The 22,708-nt window shown below is 35.9% G+C and overlaps 1 protein-coding gene, 2 long non-coding RNA genes and 1 pseudogene across 3 annotated transcripts; 3 read left to right on the plus strand and 1 right to left on the minus strand.

The window, feature by feature from the left end:
* The first annotated feature begins 5,607 nt into the window (after positions 1-5,607).
* Positions 5,608-6,731, plus strand: LOC148695662 (disease resistance protein RUN1 pseudogene; annotated as a pseudogene).
* Positions 6,732-9,376: 2,645 nt separating this feature from the next.
* Positions 9,377-9,827, minus strand: LOC148695663 (uncharacterized). The gene is made up of 2 exons (XR_015964866.1): positions 9,719-9,827; positions 9,377-9,597 (listed from the first exon to the last, which is right to left on the minus strand). It is a non-coding gene; the product is annotated as an uncharacterized LOC148695663 (long non-coding RNA).
* On the plus strand, positions 9,819-12,009 carry LOC148695664 (uncharacterized). Its single transcript, XR_015964868.1, has 2 exons — positions 9,819-11,429; positions 11,592-12,009. It is a non-coding gene; the product is annotated as an uncharacterized LOC148695664 (long non-coding RNA).
* Positions 12,010-13,528: 1,519 nt separating this feature from the next.
* Positions 13,529-22,692, plus strand: LOC148695665 (disease resistance protein RPV1-like). Its single transcript, XM_088697927.1, has 6 exons — positions 13,529-14,140; positions 18,983-20,081; positions 20,175-20,474; positions 20,653-21,498; positions 21,621-22,236; positions 22,346-22,692. Exons 1-6 carry the CDS (start codon positions 13,629-13,631, stop codon positions 22,549-22,551), a joined length of 3,579 nt encoding a protein of 1,192 aa, XP_088554053.1. The 5' UTR covers positions 13,529-13,628; the 3' UTR covers positions 22,552-22,692.
* Positions 22,693-22,708: the final 16 nt, after the last annotated feature.

Here is a 22,708-nt window from a genome sequence, read left to right on the forward strand (position 1 = left end):
AACAGACTCGTTAGAACAAAAAAAAAAAAGTCGATACGGAACTTTCATATATTCAGCTCATATATTTTGTGAGATAGCTTGGTTCAAGCTCGACTTGTTCGTTTCAAGACGACCCAATGGAACGTGGTACTAATACTATGATTATATGTTACATAAGGACTTGTTGGTTTCAAGACCAGCACACGTGCATGACCACCCAACCTATCATTGAAGTATACAGGAAAATTTAAGCAGCACACCTCCTGGAGATTGTTCTTTTGCATTTTCCTGGTTCTACTTGATTCTTTTAGATCAAATAACCACTCTTTGATTTTATATAAGTGAGTTTTAATGGAAAATTTTCACACAACAAAATTTTCAATGAAAAACACATTAATGATTTTTAATGAAAATTTTGAAAAAGCTTCAGTTTTATGAAGAAACGATTGTTGGTATCAACTTTAACTCAGCTTTAACTTAATTGTGATACAGTCACTACACCTAAACTTTAACTTATTTACAATATTATCATCGTCTTTTGTCATTGTAATTAAAGAAAATTCATTGTATGTTTTTGGATAAAAATTTAAAGTTCTTTTCATTAGTTTTTCTTTATGCAAATGATGTTAAAAGAAGAGCGAAAATGGAAAAGGAAAAAAGTTGTTCCAACCTTATACATCTTCGTATGTCACTCCTTACACTATAAATAAGAATTAGGACCAAAGTCGTCCTTTTGCAAATTGATGCTTAAAACTAGAATGAATGAGAATTTCATAACGTAATACTTTAATATAATTCTTTTTACCAAACGAGTGAAATTAGAAAACTTTCCCACCCAATTTACTGATCATCTACATGTCAATATGAAATTGAGAGTCTAGATTTCTTTTACTGATATTTCAACACATATTTATGTAGTCTTTTAGTTTCAATCCCCATACATTTTTACATGTCCTCTCCTAGTACTTGACCCGGTTTGAGATAGTATTTTATTCTTTTAATAATAACAAAAATGTGAAATTAAAATTGAAGATCTCTCCCAAAATTGAAAAGACAAGTGTTAATAGACCAAACGCTAATTCTTTTGATAAAAAGATTCTTAACGTGTAGCTCAAACATTTACTTGAGGAAAAATGTTTAAAAACTCTACTTGTATAGCTAATAAGCCCCATATTTATGTTAAAAATACGTGTGATGCAATCTTCTGAACATTACTCTCAACAGGACTATAAATGAAATAAAAAAGGGCATAATGACATGTGGATCATGTGATGATTATCAACATTTAGAGATGGATGATTTAATTTATCTAATATGTTTTACGAGTTGGTTATTAAGGATTAGAGACTTAGTTAACCTCCCTATATTTGATTAATAAAGTAGCATTGCATTTACTTTGGACAAACAAAATAAATAAAAAGAAACAAATCCCATGAAATACAAGGACAAAACCAAATCACAGATGGATCATAGTAGAATGCACAATTGGACGATTACACGTGCAGCAGCTAACATGCACGTGGGGAAGCTTAATAATAGCCGACCAAGACCCTCATGTGCTAATCATAGTGCTTTAACATTTCATGACCAACTTGGTTTTACGAAAGACCTATCAAAGTATCTCTAATGTAAAGACTCAATTTTAGACAATATTTTTACATTTGGATCTTAAAAGATGATGTATCTGGATCTTAAAAACTCAAATTCTAGAACTCAGTTTGAGTTTCAAAATTTGAGTCCCTACACTGCAGAAGAAGATATTGGACTCAAAATTCATATTTGAATTTTAACAATTTGGTTGTGTATTGAAGATGATTGGACTCAAATCTCATTATTCTTGGTTGAGTAATAATTTTCTTAGTTGGCATGGGCTCCACTTTCAACTCAAATCTCATACTGAAACTCAAATTGAGTCTCCTTTCTGCCGGAGACATAAATATGAGTTTTAAGTCTCCGGTGCATTGGAGAACCGTATTTAGACTCAAATATAAGATTTGAGTCCAAATTTTTTTGGTGCATCGGAGATGCTTATTGTGCTCGAAAAATTGAATTGAACGATCAAGATTGAATTGAGAAATAAACGAGAAATAAACGATATTGAACTGAGGAAATACTATTTTTATTTACTTTCCAATCTAATGGACCTAAAATTGATTACCTAGTAATTTGAATTATTGAAGACTTACCTATATCGGACTACCCATCAATTCAAACTAATGAAGACTTACCCATAAAATAAGACATATTAATCTTGTCGTCCTTGGAGTACATGTAAAAATTTCTAGGGTAGTGCTATCACGCACCCATTTTTACTTCTCACATACCACTCTTAATTTTCGGACGTTGCATTGAATGAGTTGAAGAAGAACAATGGCAAAAAATTAACAAGAGTATGTAAGAAGTAAAAATGGGTGTGTGAAAAATATTTTCCAATTTCTAATGATTTAGCTCTTTGATTTGAACCATGAGATAAGCATATGGTCTTCATCAAGGTAATGGAGTGGTGCGTGAGGATCGTGTAAAAGATTGAAAACGAAGAAACGAGAGTATCAAATGATTGAGAAAAGAGTGTGTCTGGTTAAGACAACGATTTTTTATATTGACAAATCTTTCCAAGCGACCACCCACAAATTTGAAGGGAAGTGACTATAAATTCTTGACCATCATGTCACCAAGCAATTGAAATTCGTTATTTTAAATGGAATTGCACAGATAATTCATGTGATTGTCGAGAGATGTCTCAAAATAATCCGAAAGATTTAAGAATACTCATGTGGTGGAATTAATTGTCGGTTTTATGAAAAAACAATTGTTCGTTTTAGTTTTAACTTAATTGTAATACTGTCACTGCGTCTAAAATTTAGCTTATTCACAATACTATCATCGCCTTTTGTCCTTGTAATCAAACAAAATTCATTAAGTGTTTTTCGATAGATAAAAAAAAAATTGAGATTTTTTCATTAGCTTTTCTTTATGTAAAAGATATTAAAAAAAAGAGAAAATGAAAAAGAAAAAGAGTTATTCAAACCTTATGCATCTTTGTCTATAACTCCTTACACTATAAATAAGAATTAGGACCAAAGTCACCCTTCTGCAAATTGATGCTTAAGACAAGAATGAATGAGGCTTTCCTACTGTAATACTTTAATATAATTCCATTTAGCAAACAAGTGAAATTAGAAACTTTTTGACCCAATTTACCGATCATCTTCACGTTAATACAAATTTGAGAGTATAGTTTTTTTTTTCTTTTTTAACTGATATATTCAATCCCCTATATCTTCACATTATGTAGTCTCCTAGTATCAACCTCCGTACATTTTTACATGTCCTCTCCTAGTATTTGACCCGGTTTGAAATAGTATTTTATTCTTTTACTATTAACAAACATGTGAAATTAAAATTGAAGATCTCTACCAAAACTAAAAAGATAAGTGTTATGACCAACTCCAACCCGTGAACCCAAATTCAAATATTTGGATCCACTAAAAGACAGAATTTAGCTCTGTAAACAGTGAACGTCACCCAACCCTCCAGACCTAAGTTTCAGAACTTAAAATGTATTAATTATTTTAGAGAAACTTTGAGTTATGTTTTCTTAATTTAGTTTTACGAATGGTTTAACCTAAAAAAAATTAAATTCTGACAAAATTTCCAAAATGGAACAAACTACACCAACCAACCACTAACCGACCAAACTTCAATGTACGCATCAACCAACCAAACTTCAATACACTACCAAATATACATATTATTTTGACCGTTGAATTTAAATTTCAATGTTAGATCATTTTTACCATTGGATTTGACAAAAACAAATATAGATTTTTCGATCAATTTTAAAGGATTGCCCAAAAAAAGGAGTTTGATTTGGACCATTGATAACCAATGGTCCAGAAATCGAAAGGCCACATTTACTGTTGGACAACTGAGTTCCCTGCCATGTGGGGGTTAGTTGTTGGTCACTAACTCTCATATCAGCCAAATTTGAACCCAAATTTTGATTTTGATTTGGGTCCAAACCCAAATTCTTTTTTCGGTATGAATCTTAACTTTAGGTGGCAAATTTTTGTGTTTAAACCCAAATATTTGAGTTTGGGTCCAAGGGCTAGAGTGGGTCTAATAGATCAAAAGCTAATTCTTTGAAAATAGATATGTGGGACTATAATTTTCACCTCTCCAGAACACAACATGTCCACATCTTATCCCCAATACAATGACGTCAAAGGAGAGGGGAAAATGAGAAGGAAATTCCGGAGGGTAGAGAGAAAGAAAAGAAGAAGGGAAATGTAGAAAAGGAAGGGGTGGGAATGAGAGAAAATTCCGGAGAAAAGAGAAAAGAAGGGGAAAAAAGAGAGGAATTTTGGAGAATATAGAAGAAAAAAAGAAGGGAAAAGAAGAAAAGAACAGAAGAAGAAAAAAAATTAGAGGGAAGCTTCGAAAGTAGAGGAAAAGATGGAAAAAGAAAAGAAAAAGCAAAGTCACCTCCATCATTACGTCTATTAACTGTTACCCATTTTCTTACAAATGGGAGTGGGAGACTGAAAAAGAAGCAAAAAAAAAACACATGGCCAAACATCTAGAAAATATACAAATACGCCAAAGAAGTAATTGCTCCCAGTTTTCCTTGTTTCTTACGTTGTAAATTATATTTCGTGTAATGAAAAATCAATATTGCTACTCCGAAGACATTGGCACAACTTACCGAATCTCATAAATATTGTATTTTATATACATTTCTCGTCACTTTATATATTTTGTATATATGTGCGACATATGTTCCAACAAGATTCTTAACGTAGCTCAAACATTAACAGAAAAAATGTTTACAAAATCTACTTGTGCGCAATGTGATTTGGTTGACGACAACAAGTCTATCAAGTGTTCGACGAAATGCCTCAGTGAACAAATTGAATTTTTTTTTTTCATTTTTCGCTCTCTGTTTCTATCTAAAAATTTGGACCTAACACTGGGATCCTAAGATTTGAATTCTGGACCAGCCACTGCCACAAGTGCTCTCTTTTGGTCCAGCCTATAACTATACAAAAAGCATATAACTGCACAACAACAATTCAATCAACCACCTCAAGTTTAACCATACATGTACCCAAATTCAGGTTATTCCAAACTTACCTTATGAAAGTAACTAAACATTACTGCCACATTATCGATTAAGTTTTATCTCATAACCGTATCATCTTTAGGACAATTGGTAATACTAGTTGGTGGATTGACTATTGGTAGAAATGGCTTCAACATTTCAATGACGAGAAATGAGTATGGAGCACTGATCAAAACGTGCTGTGTTCTGTCACAAAAAATCCGAATGCAATTAGAAATGCATTTTATCACAAAAAGATGAGCAACAATCAACATAAATTATAATTTATACAATCACATATAAAACAAGAAGTGCTCTTTCCAATTTTCTTTTCATCTCCGCCACTAGTGGCCGACCAAGACTAAAAGAAATGCTTTTTGGGTCAATGCATGTGAACGACCCATTTTATAATTGTTGGTAAATTTTCCTGGGAGTAGATAGGAATGACCCAATTATATATTTCCCCTGCACCCGGACACACTTGCAATGCAGCTAGCAAAGAGCTGTTTGTCCATCGATCCACATCAATGGCTCTTGTGCGAACATTTCCAGGAACCTCCTCTGATTCCAACACTTCTCGGGGTTATCGCTACGACGTGTTCTTGAGCTTCAAAGGCGAAGACACTCGCAAATTCTTAGGTACGAATCAAAGTTTATCAAAAAAATTGTTAAAGTGATTGGAGACAAGATAAATCGCACACCATTGAGTGTTGAACCAAAATTGATTGGAATCAAATCTCAAGTCAAACACATCAATTTGTGGTTACAAGATGGATCAAGTGATGTTGGTATACTTGTTGTGTATGGCATGTCAGGAATAGGGAAGACAACCATTGCAAAACATGTTTACAATTCAAATATTATAAGCTTTGAAGGAAGTAGTTTCATTGAAAATATCAAGGAAAGAGCAGATCGACCAAATGGCTTAGTTCAAATACAAATGCAACTTCTTTCTGATATTTTGAACGGTAGAAAAGTGAAAATACAGACTGTTAGTGAGGGAATAATTAAGATTGAAAGCGCCATAAGCTCTAGAAGAGTTCTACTTGTTCTTGATGATGTGGACCATATGGACCAATTAGATGCAGTACTAAAAATGAAAGATCGGTTTTATCCTGGAAGTAAGATAATTATAACAACCAGGCGTGAAAGATTGCTAAAGGCAAATCAAGTTACAAAGGTGTACAAAGTTGAAACTTTGAATTACAATGAATCACTAGAGCTTTTCAGTTGGCATGCTTTTGGCCAGGATCACCCCCTTAGAGGTTACATGGAACATTCAGAAAAGGTTGTACATTACTGCGACGGACTTCCATTTGCTCTAAAAGTTTTGGGTTCTTCTTTATCAGGGGAAAGTATAGATGTATGGGAAAATGAATTGGAGAAGCTAAAAGTTATTCCTAATGGTGAAATCATGAATAAACTAAGAATTAGCTATGACAGTTTACAAGATGACCATGATCGAGAATTATTCCTCCACATTGCTTGTTTCCTAATAGGAAGGGACAAAAACTACATTGTTAGAATACTCGATGGATGTGATTTCTATACAAATTTTGGCATTCAAAATCTCATTGATAGATGCTTGGTGACAATTGATAAATACGGCAAGGTGAATATGCATGACATGATTCGTGACATGGGAAGATAAATTGTCCGCCTGGAATCAAAAGAGCCTGACAAACGTAGTAGATTATGGTGCCATAATGATTCTTTCAAAGTATTGAGGGAAAAGAATGTAAGAAACATGCCTTTAATGTCTATATATGTATTTCTTCTTGTGAAAATTATACATACTAACGTTTCCGTTTTTTCCTTTAGGGTACAAAAAGAATCCATGGTCTTGTCTTGGATATGCGTATGCATCCTGCACACGGTCCAATAAACACAAATGAGACAATCTTGGAAACCAATGCATTTGAAAAGATGCGCAACTTACAGCTACTCCATCTTAGTCATGTACGACTGGATGGTGAAGAAATTGAGGTTCCACCATAAAACCAATTGGCTATATGGGGAGTAGCCCAAGACCATATAAGCACATAGCAAACCTTGTCCCTCACCGATGTGGGACAACTCTCAACACGCCCCCGCACGTGTGGCGGATTTTCAAGCCTACACATGGACAACAACTGGGTGACGTGGAGCGCGTGTGGCCGTTTGGCTTCACACGAGGACAACCCGCTCTGATACCATGATGAAATTGAGGTTCCACCATAAAACCAATTGGCTATATGGGGAGTAGCCCAAGACCATATAAGCACATAGCAAACCTTGTCCCTCACCGATGTGGGACAACTCTCAACAGATGGATGTTATGCAGATTTCCCTACATGATTAAGATGGTTGTGTTGGTTTCAATTTCTATTCGATTCTATACCAATTGATTTTCCTTTGGGGTTTCTAGTTGTTCTTGAAATGCAATACAATAGTTTGAGACAAGTCTGGAAAGGAACAAAAGTATGTTTACGCATTTTCAATTCAGTTTTTTATTTTTTGACCAATTGCATATGTTAAACTTAACTCTCCCACATTTTTTAACCCAAATCAATGGTGTTTCGAATAATCAGCCTTTAGGATTGCCGGTTCGGAGTTTGAAATCGAGCTAGGAGTGAGTTCAGTTTAGGTTCTAAGGGCTCTTTTAATAGCTCTGATGGGGTTAGGAATGAGGATTTTGGTGATTTGGGTGCTATAAATTTAGAACAGAAGTTCAACGAAGCTGCTGCATCACCATCCCCGGTTCATTGGCGTTGGCGTTCTGCAAGGATGGAAAGGGGGAAAAGAGTAGGTAGTAATGCTCGTCCTACGCGTTTGAGGCCACTCTCAGTTGATGAAACTCAGTTTGAATCAATGAAAACTCGGTCTTTCCAGCCCACATTGTCCTTTACTTCCGAGTCTTAATGACATGTGGGTCATGTGATGATTATCAACCTTTAGAGATGGATGATTTAATTTATCTAATATGTTTTACGAGTTGGTTATTACGGATTAGAGACTTAGTTAGCCTCCCTATATTTGATTAATTAAGTAGCATTGCATTTACTTTGGACAAACAAAATAAATAAAAAGTAACAAATCCCATGAAATACAAAGACAAAACCAAACCACACATGGATCATAGTGGAATTCACAATTGGACGATTACACGTGCGGCAGCTAACATGCAAGTGGGGAAGCTTAACAATAGCCGACCAAGACCCTCACGTGCTAATCATAGTGCTTAAACATTTCATTACCAACTTGGTTTTACGAGAGACTTATTAGAGTATCTCTAATGCAAAGACTCAATTTTAGACAATATTTTTATATTTGGATCATAAAAGGTGATGTGTTTAGATCTTAAAAACTCAAATTCTAGAATTCGTTTTGAGTTTTAAAATTTGTGTCCTTGCACTAGAGGAGAAGATATTGGATTCAAAATTCATACTTGAATTTTAACAATTTGGTTGTGTATTGGAGATGATTTGACTCACATCTCATTATTCTTGGTTGAGTGACAATTTTCTTAGTTGGCATGGGGCTCCACTTTCAACTCAAATCTCATATTGAAACTCAAATTGGATCTGCATTCCTGCTTTTCAATCAAACACCGCATTGTTTTTTCTTTTCTCCCAAGTCACGGGGACAAACACATAAAATTCCAGCCACTTACACTTATAGTTTTAAAAAAATCTCTCTTTTATATATCTAGATAATTATTGTTTGATTTTTTTTTTTTTAGTTGTAGTTTTGGTTTAATTTGTCATTTTTGTGGTGATTAAGAATCCAGAAGGTTTGATTATTTTCTATTTTTAACTTATCCTTGGGTAAGCACTTTTGATGAAATTATGTTTTTGCTCCGCTTTTTGGTATTTTTAGGCAATTGAAGTTGAATATGGAGAAGGTTTTGACCTATTTAGACCTGTTGGACTCTCAAGTTTGATGTGGTAATTAATTTATTGAGTTAAATGTTTATTAGTCAAATTGTGTTTTATGTTATGTTGGATATAATTCACTGATTATACTTTATACTGCCATGACTTACTACTGTTAATTTTTACTTCGAGTAGGATTTTTTGTACGATAAATTAAAAGAAGATTTTCTTAAACGAAAAACAATATGCCATGAAAACTGATGATTTAATTGCATAATATTGAGTTTTTTTCGGTTAGGGATTTCGAGTTTTCTGCCAAGTCTCTATCTTATTTTTAGTTGTTGAGTTGCAGGTAATACTTTATGGTCAATGTGATCCTATATCTATTTAATTAATCAAGTCACATCGGGGCCATCCAAAAAGAAAATTGAAGCAAACAACACAAACAACCCAAAATTTGCCCAAATGTCGGCATCCATCCCAAACAACGAATTTGTACCTCATTTGGGAGTTAATATAGCACATGAGAAAATTGTAAATTCCATGGGACATTTAATTCCAATGAATTTATAAATGGGTCCTCATATTAGTATAGAATTACAGTTAACCACAATTATATGCAATCAGTACCTTTCCCTTTGCAGTGTTCTCCCCCACAGGAACCTGCACATCAATAACTCGTGTTTAAATTACTAAAAAACCAATCTTGTTATGATGTTAAAAATATGAAGCACAAATGTATCTGAGCATGCACGTGAGACCTTGGGAACTGTTAATGTATTACAGTGCCAAATACAGCAACTGCTAATTTCCACATGACCACGTCTGCATCTGCCCAACCATTCTGCTTGGGTCTTTTAAATAAGAAGCAACTTGTTCACTAATATTCTGCATATTGCTCCACATTATTTAGCTCTATGTCTTCATTCTAATTAAGCATCACAAGTTCATAATTAAGCATAAAAGGATTGTGAACAGAAGTCTCTTACCATTCCGCGATTCTTAAGATGTTGATTGGAGTCTCCTCCAGGTGCATCTCTCTCTCTCTCTCTCAGATAAATATGTCATTGGAATTGGAAAGAATTGACTAGTTAATGTTATGGTGTCCGTATTACATAAATAGGGATTGCATCAACATGATATATTCAACACATTTTTTGCTGGGAACGGCCAAGAGGACACAAGTTTGGACCGTAGGAGAGGAAACCGCGGCTTGGAAAGACCTTTCGTCAGTAGATCCGTAGGCTGACCCAAGGATGGAATGAATTGTACTTTATGTGTGCCAAGCTTAACATGTTCGCAAACAAAATGATAATTCAACACAATATGCTTCGTGCAAGCCTGAAAAACCGGATTAGCTACCATGTAGGTGGTGCTGAGATTAGCACAGAAAATATAAATGGGCGTTGAAAACACACACCGGACTTCACGATGTAAGTAGGAGACCTAAAGGGATTCAGTACAAGTGTGAGCAAGAGCACGATACTCATACTCCACACTAGAACGTCGTACAATAGGCTGCTATGTAGAGCTCTAGGAGATGAGATTGGGGCCAAGAAAAAGAATATACCTAGACGTGGACTGACAAGTGTATGGATGACCAGCCCAATCTGCATCAGAGTAGCCAAGTAGAAACAAGTGGACCATAGTGAGGCCGAAACTAAGACCAAGTCTAACGAACCCTTATAACATAATGAAGAACACATTTGGCAGCAACCAAATGAGTCATAGTGGGACGAGCCATAAACTAAGCAATATGATTGACCGCAAAGGCAATACTAGGATGAGTTAAAGTGAGATATGTAAGTGACCTGAGAAGGTGACGAAACTCAGTGGGATCAGAAAGAGGAGTACCAACCTGGTTAGGAATCTGTGACAATGTAAAATGGCGTTTCATGAATTTACGTTGCAGGGCATATTGTCTTAATGATTTGATTATGATCAAATTGATTGCAATATATTTATGTTGAATCATACATTCTATTTATTGAAATAATAATTGTCATTATCATTATAGTTTGCTATCTGCCGTTGCATATGGTGGTTTATCACAAGCATCGCCTTGCAGTGCATCATAACCTGGGATAGAAGCACTTTGCTTTTCTCTACTTTCTTCCAGTAATTAGGTATACATGTAGTTTTAGATCTTCAGTTAAATTTCAAGCCATTGTCAACCTTTCAGTATAAAATTGCAGAGTTTGCTTTATCAATTATCAATTTCAACTTTTTTCCTTTCAATTTTGGGTGAAATGTTTGTTGGTAGTATGATTATAATCCTTCAGCTTAATATATATCGTTTGGCAGAGAATTTAACAGAAGTTCAATTTCAAGCTGTACTTTTTCTTGGGACAGATTGTTGCACTGCCTCTCATCCCAACATTAGCAGCATCTGTGACATATTCAGTCAAATAGGAAAACATCACCAAAAAAAGCAGAAACCAACCAAATATTCGACGTAGTGAACATCCTCCGTGGCACCAAATGACAGGTTACAGGTACTTAATTTTAATTATGTGGGTTCTTAGTTGGTTAATCATTTAACTGAGAATGTTGTACTCTACTACAGCAATGTAACAATTATTTTGGTCCCTGCTAATTGTCTTTCTAAGATTTAGTTTAATAGTTTGATCTATTTATCCCCTTTCACCTATTTACAGAATATCCAATGAAATTTATTTGAAGCTGCAACATCTCTTATCACATAACACAACGGCGTCATCTCCACGCTTGCAGCAAAGACGGTACCAGAAAAATCAAAGCAGGTCCCATAAGAAAAAACTGTGAAAAAGACTACAAGTGATGCATTTTCCACTGGAAATGAGCATCAACAAAGTAATGCAGTATTATTGTTGTGGCGGTATTGAATTGACAAAGCAGTTTGCAGGTAGAATGGGAATTGCAAGATAAATGTCAAGAACAAAACCACAAACATTATATACTCATCTTTAGCAACTTTTAATAAGATAAACTAGTAATATGATAGAAGCGAGTTGTATTTTGTAGTACTGTACGGAAAAATGATATATATGAATTCTTACTCTTCAACTCAATGTCATTGTTTATTTTGTTATCTTACACTATTATTTGGTTCATTGATGTATTTCTTCATTTATTCTTTACTAACCTCTTCGAATGACGTTTTCGAGCATGCAAGGACCCTTTCTTTTTGGGGTGTGCTATCTACACACTTCAAATTACTTCTCACACACCTCTTGTTAATTTATGTCCGTTGATCTTCTTCAATTCATCCGATCCGACGATCGAAAATTAGAAACGTATATAAAAAGTAAAATTAGATGTGTAGATATCACACATTTTCTTTTATCACGCATTTTATACAGAACTTAATTATGTTTTATTTCCTTTTTATTTGCAACTATAGGTGCAATTTTATTTTTACGACTCTGCCACTAGCAGCCAGCCATGCCTTAAAAGAAATTTGGGGCAATGCATGGGAACACGTCCCATTTTATAATTGTTTGTGAATCTTTCTGGAAGTAGATAGGAAGGACGCTATACAACCTTTTGTTTTAATCTCTGCCACTAGCGGCCGGCCATGATTTAAAGAAAGACTATTTGGATCAAGCATGGGAACAACCCATTTTATAATTGTTTGTAAATTTTCCTGGAAGTATATTTTATAATTAAATATCCCCTGCACAGAGACATTTGCATTGCACCTAGCAAAGACCAGTTTTTTTGGTTTGAACATCGATACACATCAATGGCTCTCGTGAGAACATCTCAAGGAACTTCTGTTATTGTTGTGGCGGTATTGACTTGACAAAGTAGTTTGCAGGTGGAATGGGAATTGCAAGATAAATGTCAAGAAAATAGTAGATATTATACTATAAAACCACAAACCCTATATACTCATCTTTAGCAACTTTTAATAAGATAAACTAGTAATATGATAGAAGCAAGTTGTATTTTTTTGTAGTACTGTAAGGAAAAGATGATATATATGAATTCTTACTCTTCAACTCAATGTCATTGTTTATTTTGTTATCTTACACTATTATTTGGTTCATTGATGTATTTCTTCATTTATTCTTTACTAACCTCTTCGAATGACGTTTTCGAGCGTGCAAGGACCCTTTCTTTTAGGGATGAGCTATCCACACACTCCAAATTACTTCTCACACACCTCTTGTTAATTTATGTTCGTTGATCTTCTTCAATTCATCTGATCCAACAATCGAAAATTAGAAATGTATGTAAAAAGTAAAATGAGATGTGTAGATATCACACCCCTTCTTTTATCATGCATTTTATACACAACTTAATTATATTTTATTTCCTGTCTATTTGCAACTATAGGTGCAATTTTATTTTTAGGACTCTGCCACTAGCGGCCAGCCATGACTTAAAAGAAAAGCTTTTTGGGTCAATGCATGGGAACACGACCCATTTTATAATTGTTTGTGAATCTTGCTGGAAGTAGATAGGAAGGACCCTATACAACCTTTTGTTTTAATCTCTGCCACTAGCAGTTGGCCATGATTTAAAGAAAGACTTTTTGGGTCAAGCATGGGAACAACCCTTTTTAAAAAGCATGGGAACAACCCTTTTTATAATTGTTTGTAAATTTTCCAGTAGATAGGAATAACCCAATTAAATATCCCCTGCACAGAGACATTTGCATTGCATCTAGCAAAGACCAGTTCTTTCGGTTTGAACATCGATCCACATCAATGGCTCTCGTGAGAACATCTCAAGGAACCTCCTCTGATTCCAAAAAATTTCGGGGTTATCGCTACGACGTGTTCTTGAGCTTCAGAGGCGAAGACACCCGCAAGACGTTTACCGACCACCTTTACACAGCCTTGAACAACGCAGGATTTCTCACGTTCCGAGACGACGATGAACTTGAGAGAGGAGAAGATATAAAGCCAGGACTGCTGAAAGCGATCCAGCTGTCACGAACTTCTGTTGTCGTGTTTTCGAAAGATTACGCGTCATCCAGGTGGTGTCTTGATGAGCTTGTGCTGATCCTTGAACGGAAGGAGACCACCTCGGACCATGTAGTTTTACCAGTCTTCTACGATGTTGATCCGTCCCACGTGAGGAAGCAGACAGGAAGTGTTGGAAAAGCATTTGCTAGAAGCCAGAAAAATCAGTCGCCGGAAAAGGTGAAGGGATGGAGGAAGGCACTTGCAGAGGTTGCAGATCTAGCAGGCATGGTCTTACAAAATCAAGCTGATGGGTAACTTTCATTTTCTCCATTTCTCTTCTCTTTCTTTACTCAAATTGATATATGATCTGTAGCGACCTTGATTTATATACGAATGATATTAGATAGACTAAATTTAGAAGGAAAATTAATGAAACGGACTTCAAAACTTTACATTTTAACAAAAAATCATCTAATAATTTTATTTAATCATAAGAACAAAAAGATAAAAAAAAAAACATAAAATATAAACATGTGTTCCTATCGCGTTAAGCTTTATAAACAGTGTATTAAGTTTTATAAACAGTGTAGTACTATTAAGTTTTATAAACAGTGTATTACCATTAAGTTTCATAAACAGTATAATATCGTTAAGTTTCATAAACAGTGTAGTACCATTATGTTTCATAAACAGTATAGTGCCGTTAAGTTTCATAAACAATGTAATAAATTTCATAAACAGTATAATAAGTTTCATAAACAGTATAATAAGTTTCATAAACAGTATAATAAATTTCATAAACAGTGTAGTAAGTTTCATAAAATAGTAAGTGTAGTAAATTCAATAGAGACCGATTTTATTATATTGATTCAGCTGCTTTAATTGGTTATTCATTTACTTCAAATATTTGACTCTCCTCAATTTACACATATAAATACATCTAAAACGTGTAATTCGAGCTTAACAGGCCGTGATTAAAAAAATGTCTTCTACACTCGCATGCATTAAGGCTAGTATATATAAAGCCACCAAGGCCAATGGATAGTATTTTTTTGGTGTCACAAGCTTTATAAAAAAATATTTGGACAAAAATGCTGACACACCCCGACCCAGAAAGTCCACTTGGACCTTGAATCGAGCTGTGCTGGCCGACACCTGGAAGGTGACGAAGCCATAAAATGTGATAGTGTATAAAAAGTGAATAAATTTGAATCTAAAAATGTCTAAGTATCAGAGTGCGCTACGAGTGGCAGCGAACCCATTTCACACGCGATGTCAGAGCATAAGTAAGGTACAGTAGTGTGGGTAAGAATCATACCCTCAGAAATATCCATCAATACTAAGATTCGCCACAAATTCTTGTCGATACAAACTCAGCAGCTAAAACCTGGAGGGCACCAAACAGAAGGTGTGAGTAAGCAATAAAACCAAGCTTCCCAAAGTTATTACCTCTCTAAAAGTAATGCCCCTAAATGTAAAACCCGTATCGTTTTCCACAAGACAGTACAACATATATACATATATCCAAACCATACTCAGAAATGACCAAAACCACTGTTTGCCATCAACTCCACCATACATTAATAAGTAGGCCAAATGAACTAAATCAATACAAAGTGATATATCAGTTAGAGTCATCTAAAATGACATGTACAACTTATCCATATCTCATCAATCATGGCTAGCATATAAGTCGGAGTCACCTATAGTGACCTGTACGACTTATCCATATCTCATCAATCATGGCTAGCATATAAGTCGGAGTCACCTATAGTTACCTGTACGACTTATCCATATCTCACCAATCCTGGCTAGCCAATAGCTCAATAAGTATACCTGCACACGAGTCGGAACCACCTAAAGTGGTCTGTACGACAGGACTGGGTGTAAATAAATACGCTCAAGTGCTACGATCACGTGAAGACTGGGCGAATAATCGCGGGTCACCTACGAGTCGGAACCACCTAAAGAGGTCTGTACGACAGGACTGTGCACCTACCTTGAATCCAAGGTGAGCGTAAGGTGCGGGAGGTGAACATCACGTGAAGGACTGTGCCCTGGCCACGGGTGGGAGCACTAACACCGGGGTGCAGGTTTATGAGCTCTCAATGCATCTCAATATAACATGTGGAACTCATGGCAACCAGTACGACAGTATCGAAGTTGCCTAACACATAACTGTAGTCATGTTATAACTCAATCGATTCAACTAATATCATAAACTCACCTGAACTTACCTGGGTGTCCTGAGTTCACCTTTGCACTTGAAAGCATTCCCAATAATTATATGCAAGTAATATACATATGGATATACCATGATGCAATCTAATACTCAACCATGTCGTAGCATTTTCAATTATAAACAATACAGTGAGAAGTGTACAATCAATAACGCCCTACTCCCAAACTACTTATTTTCAGGGATAATTATCCATGCCAACTCAATTAACACTAATTTAACAAACTAATTCATAAAATTAAAACTTGCCTTTACCAATTTCCTTCGCATTACTCAATTTCCCAAGCAAGGTTTTTGTCTCAAATATTTTATGGCTGCATCTAACGTCTCGTTAGACTGCCTACGTACCCTAGACAGGGATCAAGCCATTCGTAGTTCATATAAGTACTTCAAGCATTCACGATAATTATACGAAGGTAATATACCTAATCAATTTTAAAGTGTCGATAGAACTCTCAACAATATGTACGATAAAAAGGAAAAGATCCACTTACCTGGAGTCCACGCTATTATTCTCTAGCGCACATATCGAGGCGTCCTGAATGATTGGTCCCTGTGACCAATTATCAAATCACATCTCAGAACTCTTATCCGAAGAATACGTAATTCACATAAAACACAACCTCAACGACATTCTAAAATAGTTTGAGACCCATTGACCACAAGTCAACCGTCGATCAAAGATCGACGGTAGGGTTTACAACCCTGTATAACTTGACCCGGAAGATCCGCATATCAGATTTCCAATCCGTAACTCCCAACGATCCACAATATGTTTCTAGAATAACATATTAAAATTTCATTTCGATCCAACGGTCAGATCTCTGCCAATTGCCTAAAACAAGTGGCCGTGAACATTTATTTTACTAACTTACAAATCCAATTCAGGAAGATCCATAAGTCGGATTCCCGATCCATAAATTCCTATTATCTTTAAATATTACGTATTATAATGTATCCAATTTTGGTGACGATCCAACGGTCGGATCATCGATTCACATTTTTATCAAGTAACGTATCGTAACGAATTTAGGTTCCAACTATCAACCTACGTCATTCAAATGACAAAATTGAATTCAAGACATTTGACATAGCCTAAAAATAGCATTGGCGGCCCACTGGCCACGCGCCGCCGCGGGTGGCGGTCGGCCGCCCCGACTCGCCGGAAAATCCAACTATTTCCAAAAATTCTCAAACTTCACAGAAATGAATATCTCAGTGAGTGGATCAACTTTCATACCTGTCACGAAGTCCAAAAGTGGACGGAAGATGGTCAATTTTGCCCACAAAGCCGGCGGGTGCCTAAAACTTCCCGACGTCGATTCGTCGTCTACGGTGGTCCAACGGGGTCAAGGTTGGTTGGGTTTTGCTCCTGGGATGATGGGCTACAAAGCCCAAGTGGTGGCATCGGCCATCGCTTTGCCGATTTGCCGGAAAATCGAAAAGGGTGGCCGGAGCACCATTGATTTTCGTCAACTTTCGTGGCCTCAAACCGCCCCATACCATGGTTAATCAAGGTGGTTCTTGGGTGGGTTTTGTAGAGGGGAATGAGAGCTTCAAGATGGTTGTGGTGGCATCGAAAAACTTCACCGGAGTTGGCCGGAATCGGCCTTGGAAAATGGACCCGCGGTGGGTGCAGGTGGACGGGAACGACTTCCTTCTTTTTTTTTTTTTTTTTTTTTTTTTTTTTTTTTTTTTCTTCTTCTTCTTTCCTCCCTCCATTTCTGATTGGGCTTCCCCCACAAAGTGGGGATTTAATTTAAATAAACACTAAACCTTGAATAACCAATTTCGAACGTCCGTAACTATACCGTTATAATCCGGACTCGCAAACGGCTTTCGCCTATACGTTCGTACCAATGAGTACTACGAGGATATGCTAAAAGAATAAGTCCCACATCTCTCAAGTCGATGGTCAACGGAAGTCAAAGTCCTTGCCTCTAGGGCAATTTCGTAAATGCACGCTTTTAAAATAAAATAAAAACGTAAAATTTGGAACGGGTTATCACAAATGCCCCTCAAACAAAAAAAACTTCAAAAGCAATCCAAAATAATGCATCAAATGTGGCAGAAGTATTTTTGTCATTTTAACAGTGTTTTTTTAATAGGTATCTCACAATAGGTTAGTAATAATGTGATTCAATCAGTTGTTCATTAAATATTATTTTCTCTATTTTTAAACACGTTCAAAACATCTTAAGAGTAGTGTAATGCTGGTTATAAAAAAAGTATTTTGCACGCGGATAATAATGTGATTAAATTAGTTGTCAAATTATTATTATTTTTTTAACAAACGATATTATCTACACTAAGGGGGAGAGGGTGGGCTTAGCCGCACAATGACTAGCAATAATGTGATTCAATCAGTTGTTTATTAAATATTATTTTATCTATTCTTAATGTAATTCTATAAAGGTCGATTTTATTATGTGGATTCAGCTGATTTAATTGGTTTATGAGGGGTTTCTTCCAACATGATCTAAGATTATTCATAAACTTCAAACATTTGACTTTCCTTTTGTCAATTTACGCATATAAATACATTTAAAACGTGTAAGTCGCATGTAGCACGCCGTGATTCAAAAAATACATTTTGCGCACGTGTGAGCGTGTGCATAAAGGCTAGTCTATCTTAAAGCCACCTGTCCCCTTCTAACCCAAAATGTTGTCAGCTTCCCTGAAGTGAAACCTTAATTGGGCAGCTCTACTCCACTAAAAACTTAATAATTGTTTAGGTGTAATAACCACAAGTGCTAAATTACTTAACAAAACACATATAACGTACCAGACACTAGAGAGAAAACATCTACCACTTTCCAATTGAAAAAAAAAAAAAAAAATACTAGTCACATTAAGATGGTTTATTACGCAAGAAAGGTTTGATTTATTTTTTATGTTGTTTGCAAATTATTAGGTACGAGGCAAAGTTTATCAAGAAAATTGTTAAAGTGATTGGAGACAAGTTAAGTCGTACACTATTGAGTGTTGAACCAAAATTGATTGGAATCCAATTTCAAGTCGAACGCATCAATTTGTGGTTACAAGATGGATCAAGTGATGTTGGTATACTTCTTGTGTATGGCATGTCTGGAGTAGGGAAGACAACCATTGCAAAACATGTTTACAATTCAAATTTTAGAAGCTTTGAAGGAAGTAGTTTCATTGAAAATATCAAAGAAAGAGCAGATCGACCAAATGGCTTAGTTCAAATACAAATGCAACTTCTTTTTGATATTTTGATCGGTAGAAAAGTGGAAATACAAACTATTAGTGAGGGAATAATTAAGATTGAAAGCGCCATAAGCTCTAGAAAAGTTCTACTTGTCCTTGATGATGTGGACCATATGGACCAATTAGATGCAGTACTAAAAATGAAAGATTGGTTTTATCCCGGAAGTAAGATACTTATAACAACTAGGCGTGAAAGATTGCTAAGAGCACATCAAGTTACAAAGGTGTACAAAGTTGAAACTTTGAATTACAATGAATCACTAGAGCTTTTCAGTTGGCATGCATTTGGCCAGAACCGTCCCATAGAAAATTACATGGAGCATTCAAAAATGGTAGTGCAACATAGCGGCGGACTTCCATTAGCTCTAAAAGTTTTGGGTTCTTCTTTATCAGGGGAAAGTATAGATGTATGGGAAAGTGCATTGGAGAAGCTAAAAGTTATCCCTAATGGTGAAATCATGAATAAACTAAGAATAAGTTATGACAATTTACAAGATGACCATGACCAGAAATTATTCCTCCACATTGCTTGTTTCCTAATAGGAAGGGACAAAAACTACATTGTTAGAATACTCGATGGATGTGATTTCTGTACAATTGTTGGCATTCAAAATCTCATTGATAGATGCTTGGTGACAATTGATGGATACAACAACATGCAAATGCATGACATGATCCGTGACATGGGAAGAGAAATTGTTCGCCATGAATCAGAAGAGTCTGGAAAACGTAGTAGATTATGGCGCCATAAGGATTCTTTCGAAGTACTGAGGGAAAAGAATGTAAGAAACATGCCTTTTATGTCTATATATGTATTTCTCCTTGTGAAAATTATCCATAATAATGTTTTAACTTTTTCTTTTCTTTTCTGTTAGGGTACACAAACAATTCAAGGTCTTGCCCTGGATATGCGTATGCATCTTGCAAACAGACCAATAAACACGAATGAGACCGTCTTGGAAACCAATGCATTTGAAAGGATGTGCAATTTACAACTACTCCATCTTAGTCATGTACGACTGGATGGATGTTATGCAAATTTCCCTACAAGATTAAGATGGTTGTGTTGGCTTCAATTTCCATTGGATTCTATACCTGTTGATCTTCCTTTGGAGTGTCTAATTGTTCTTGAAATGCAACATAGTAGCTTAAGACAAGTCTGGAAAGGAACAAAAGTATGTTACTCTACGCATTTCAATTCATTTTCCTTATTTTGTTAGTTTTTTATTTGTTGACTAACTCCATGTGTTAAAATGAACTCCTATGTTTTCTTTAATTCGATGACTAATTTCTTATGTTAAATACTTATTTCATTATTTTTTTTCTTTTTCTTTTTTTCCTTTGTTTCCACAGTTTCTTCCATCGTTGAAGATCCTTGACGTCAGCCATTCCCATTCCCTCACTGAAATCATGGACTTCTCACTTTGCCCTAGTCTAGAAGAATTGATTCTTGTTGATTGCACCAGCCTGATTGATGTTCATGAGTCCATTGGAAACCTGGAGAGACTCGTGTACTTAAATACGAAAGATTGCAAGAATCTTAGGATGCTTCCGAAGAACATGTGCATGCTTAAATCACTTGAAAAACTCATTTTATCTGGCTGCTCAAATCTTGAAGAGTTTCCAGTGGAGATGATGAAGAAGATGGAGTCTCTGAAAGTTCTTGAAATAGATGGAATTCCAATAAGTGAATTGTGGCCAGAAAGAAGTTCAACTATCTTGAGTTCTTTTCCATGCTCTTTACTAGAGTTGAGTCTCAAGGGGTGCAATCTTTCTGATGATGCCTTTTGTAGGGATTTAAGTAGTCTATCCTCGTTGCGAAAACTAAAGTTAGGTGAGAATCCAATATGCAATCTGCCAGGTTTCATCAAAGGTTTGAGGAGGCTCGATAAACTCTCTTTCAAGAATTGTAATAGACTCGAATCGCTTGTGGGGTTGCCGAAAGTACAAAGGATGAGTATAGCCGGATGCATATCATTAAGAAAAATAACATCTCTTGACCCTGAGCCATGGTCTACAACGTACACGGTGAAGGACAACTGGAATCTAGTTGAGTGGCAGTACGATTACAAGTTAGTGCCTATTGATAGAGTTGATGTGGAAATGATCAAACTTTTGGGCTTGTGCAACTTGGAATCCATGCCTGCAATTCGAATGAAAAGCATATTATTCTCATATCCAATAGTGAGTCCTGTCCAGGTGCGCCTCTCTCTCTCTCTCACTCTCTCTCTCTCTCTCTCTCTCTCTCTCTCTCTCATATCATGTATATAATGGGAAATAAATGACTTAGTAATGTTGTGATGATCATGGAAAATGTATAGGGACTGTATGAATATGGTATATTCAGCACATTTTTTGTTGGGAATGAGGTTCCAGGCCAGTTCAGCTATAAAAGTACCAAGTCCTCCATATCTTTTAGTGTCCCCTTACTCCCTTCTAATCATAGAATCCAAGGCTTGAACATCTTTGCTACCTATGCAAACGAGGAGAATTCTAATAATGATGATGAATGGAAAGATGTTTCAAACATAATCAAAGTGAGTAACAAGAGCAAGGGTCTGAAGTGGATCTATTACCCATTATTCTATGGTATCCCAGGTGACGGAGAAGATATGATATGGTTGAGCCATTGGAAGATGGAGAATGAAACAATATTACAATGTGGAGATCAAGTGGTGGTTTCAGTAATGAATGCACCAAATAAGTTGTTTCGGATAAAGGAGTTTGGTGTCGAGCTTATGCAAGAGCACCAGAATAATATGATGATAAGTACCCAACACAACACCAAATCAGATCCTAATGATCCATTTGTCATCAGTGGAGATTTGTCCATGTGGGAGCATATACCAGGAATATACTCCATTGGTTTCACTGTCGAAGTTGTTGAAGATAGATGGTTTAATCGCCTCATCATGGACGCTGATGAAGGAGACACAGGTATGCTGTGTTGTTATATTGCAATGAATTATACTCCATCCAAACGCTTTCAAGTCTGTCTGTATTCAATTAAAAAACATAAAGTTTATGTTATTTGTATGTTTTTTAGACAAAGCAGGGCAAGAGGATGAACCTGATTACACAATTGCAAGGACAAAAGCTGCGGCGGCTGCCAGTAACAACTGCGGCCTCAGAGGCTGGAAGGTGCTCCTCACAGCTGCCGGCTTATTTTTCACGGTTGCTCTAGTAGTTCGGTCATCCATCTCCCAGAAAAAAGAAGCGACAGTAGTCCACAAGCCATCCAATCGTTTGTAATTTTATTCGATACAGACATCTTTGGGTTCCCTCCTTGTTTTCAAGATGTTTTCTGCCTTCAAAATATCGAAGTTTCAGATGTGTTCAACATCATCAAATATTGCATAAATATAGCATAAAATACATCCAACATTAGCGATACTTAAGAATTTTTCTT

The sequence above is a fragment of the Pyrus communis genome, chromosome 7, assembly GCF_041283825.1.
Source record: "Pyrus communis isolate YQ-2024b chromosome 7, ASM4128382v1, whole genome shotgun sequence".
Taxonomy (NCBI): domain Eukaryota; kingdom Viridiplantae; phylum Streptophyta; class Magnoliopsida; order Rosales; family Rosaceae; genus Pyrus; species Pyrus communis.

Excerpts from the sequence above, each read along its gene's own strand:
- LOC148695665 (XM_088697927.1), top strand. The coding sequence starts at position 13,629 with ATGGCTCTCGTGAGAACATCTCAAGGAACCTCCTCTGATTCCAAAAAA. Across the intron at positions 14,141-18,982 it reads TTACAAAATCAAGCTGATGG|GTACGAGGCAAAGTTTATCA; the intron begins GTAACTTTCATT and ends GCAAATTATTAG. Across the intron at positions 22,237-22,345 it reads CGCTGATGAAGGAGACACAG|ACAAAGCAGGGCAAGAGGAT; the intron begins GTATGCTGTGTT and ends TATGTTTTTTAG.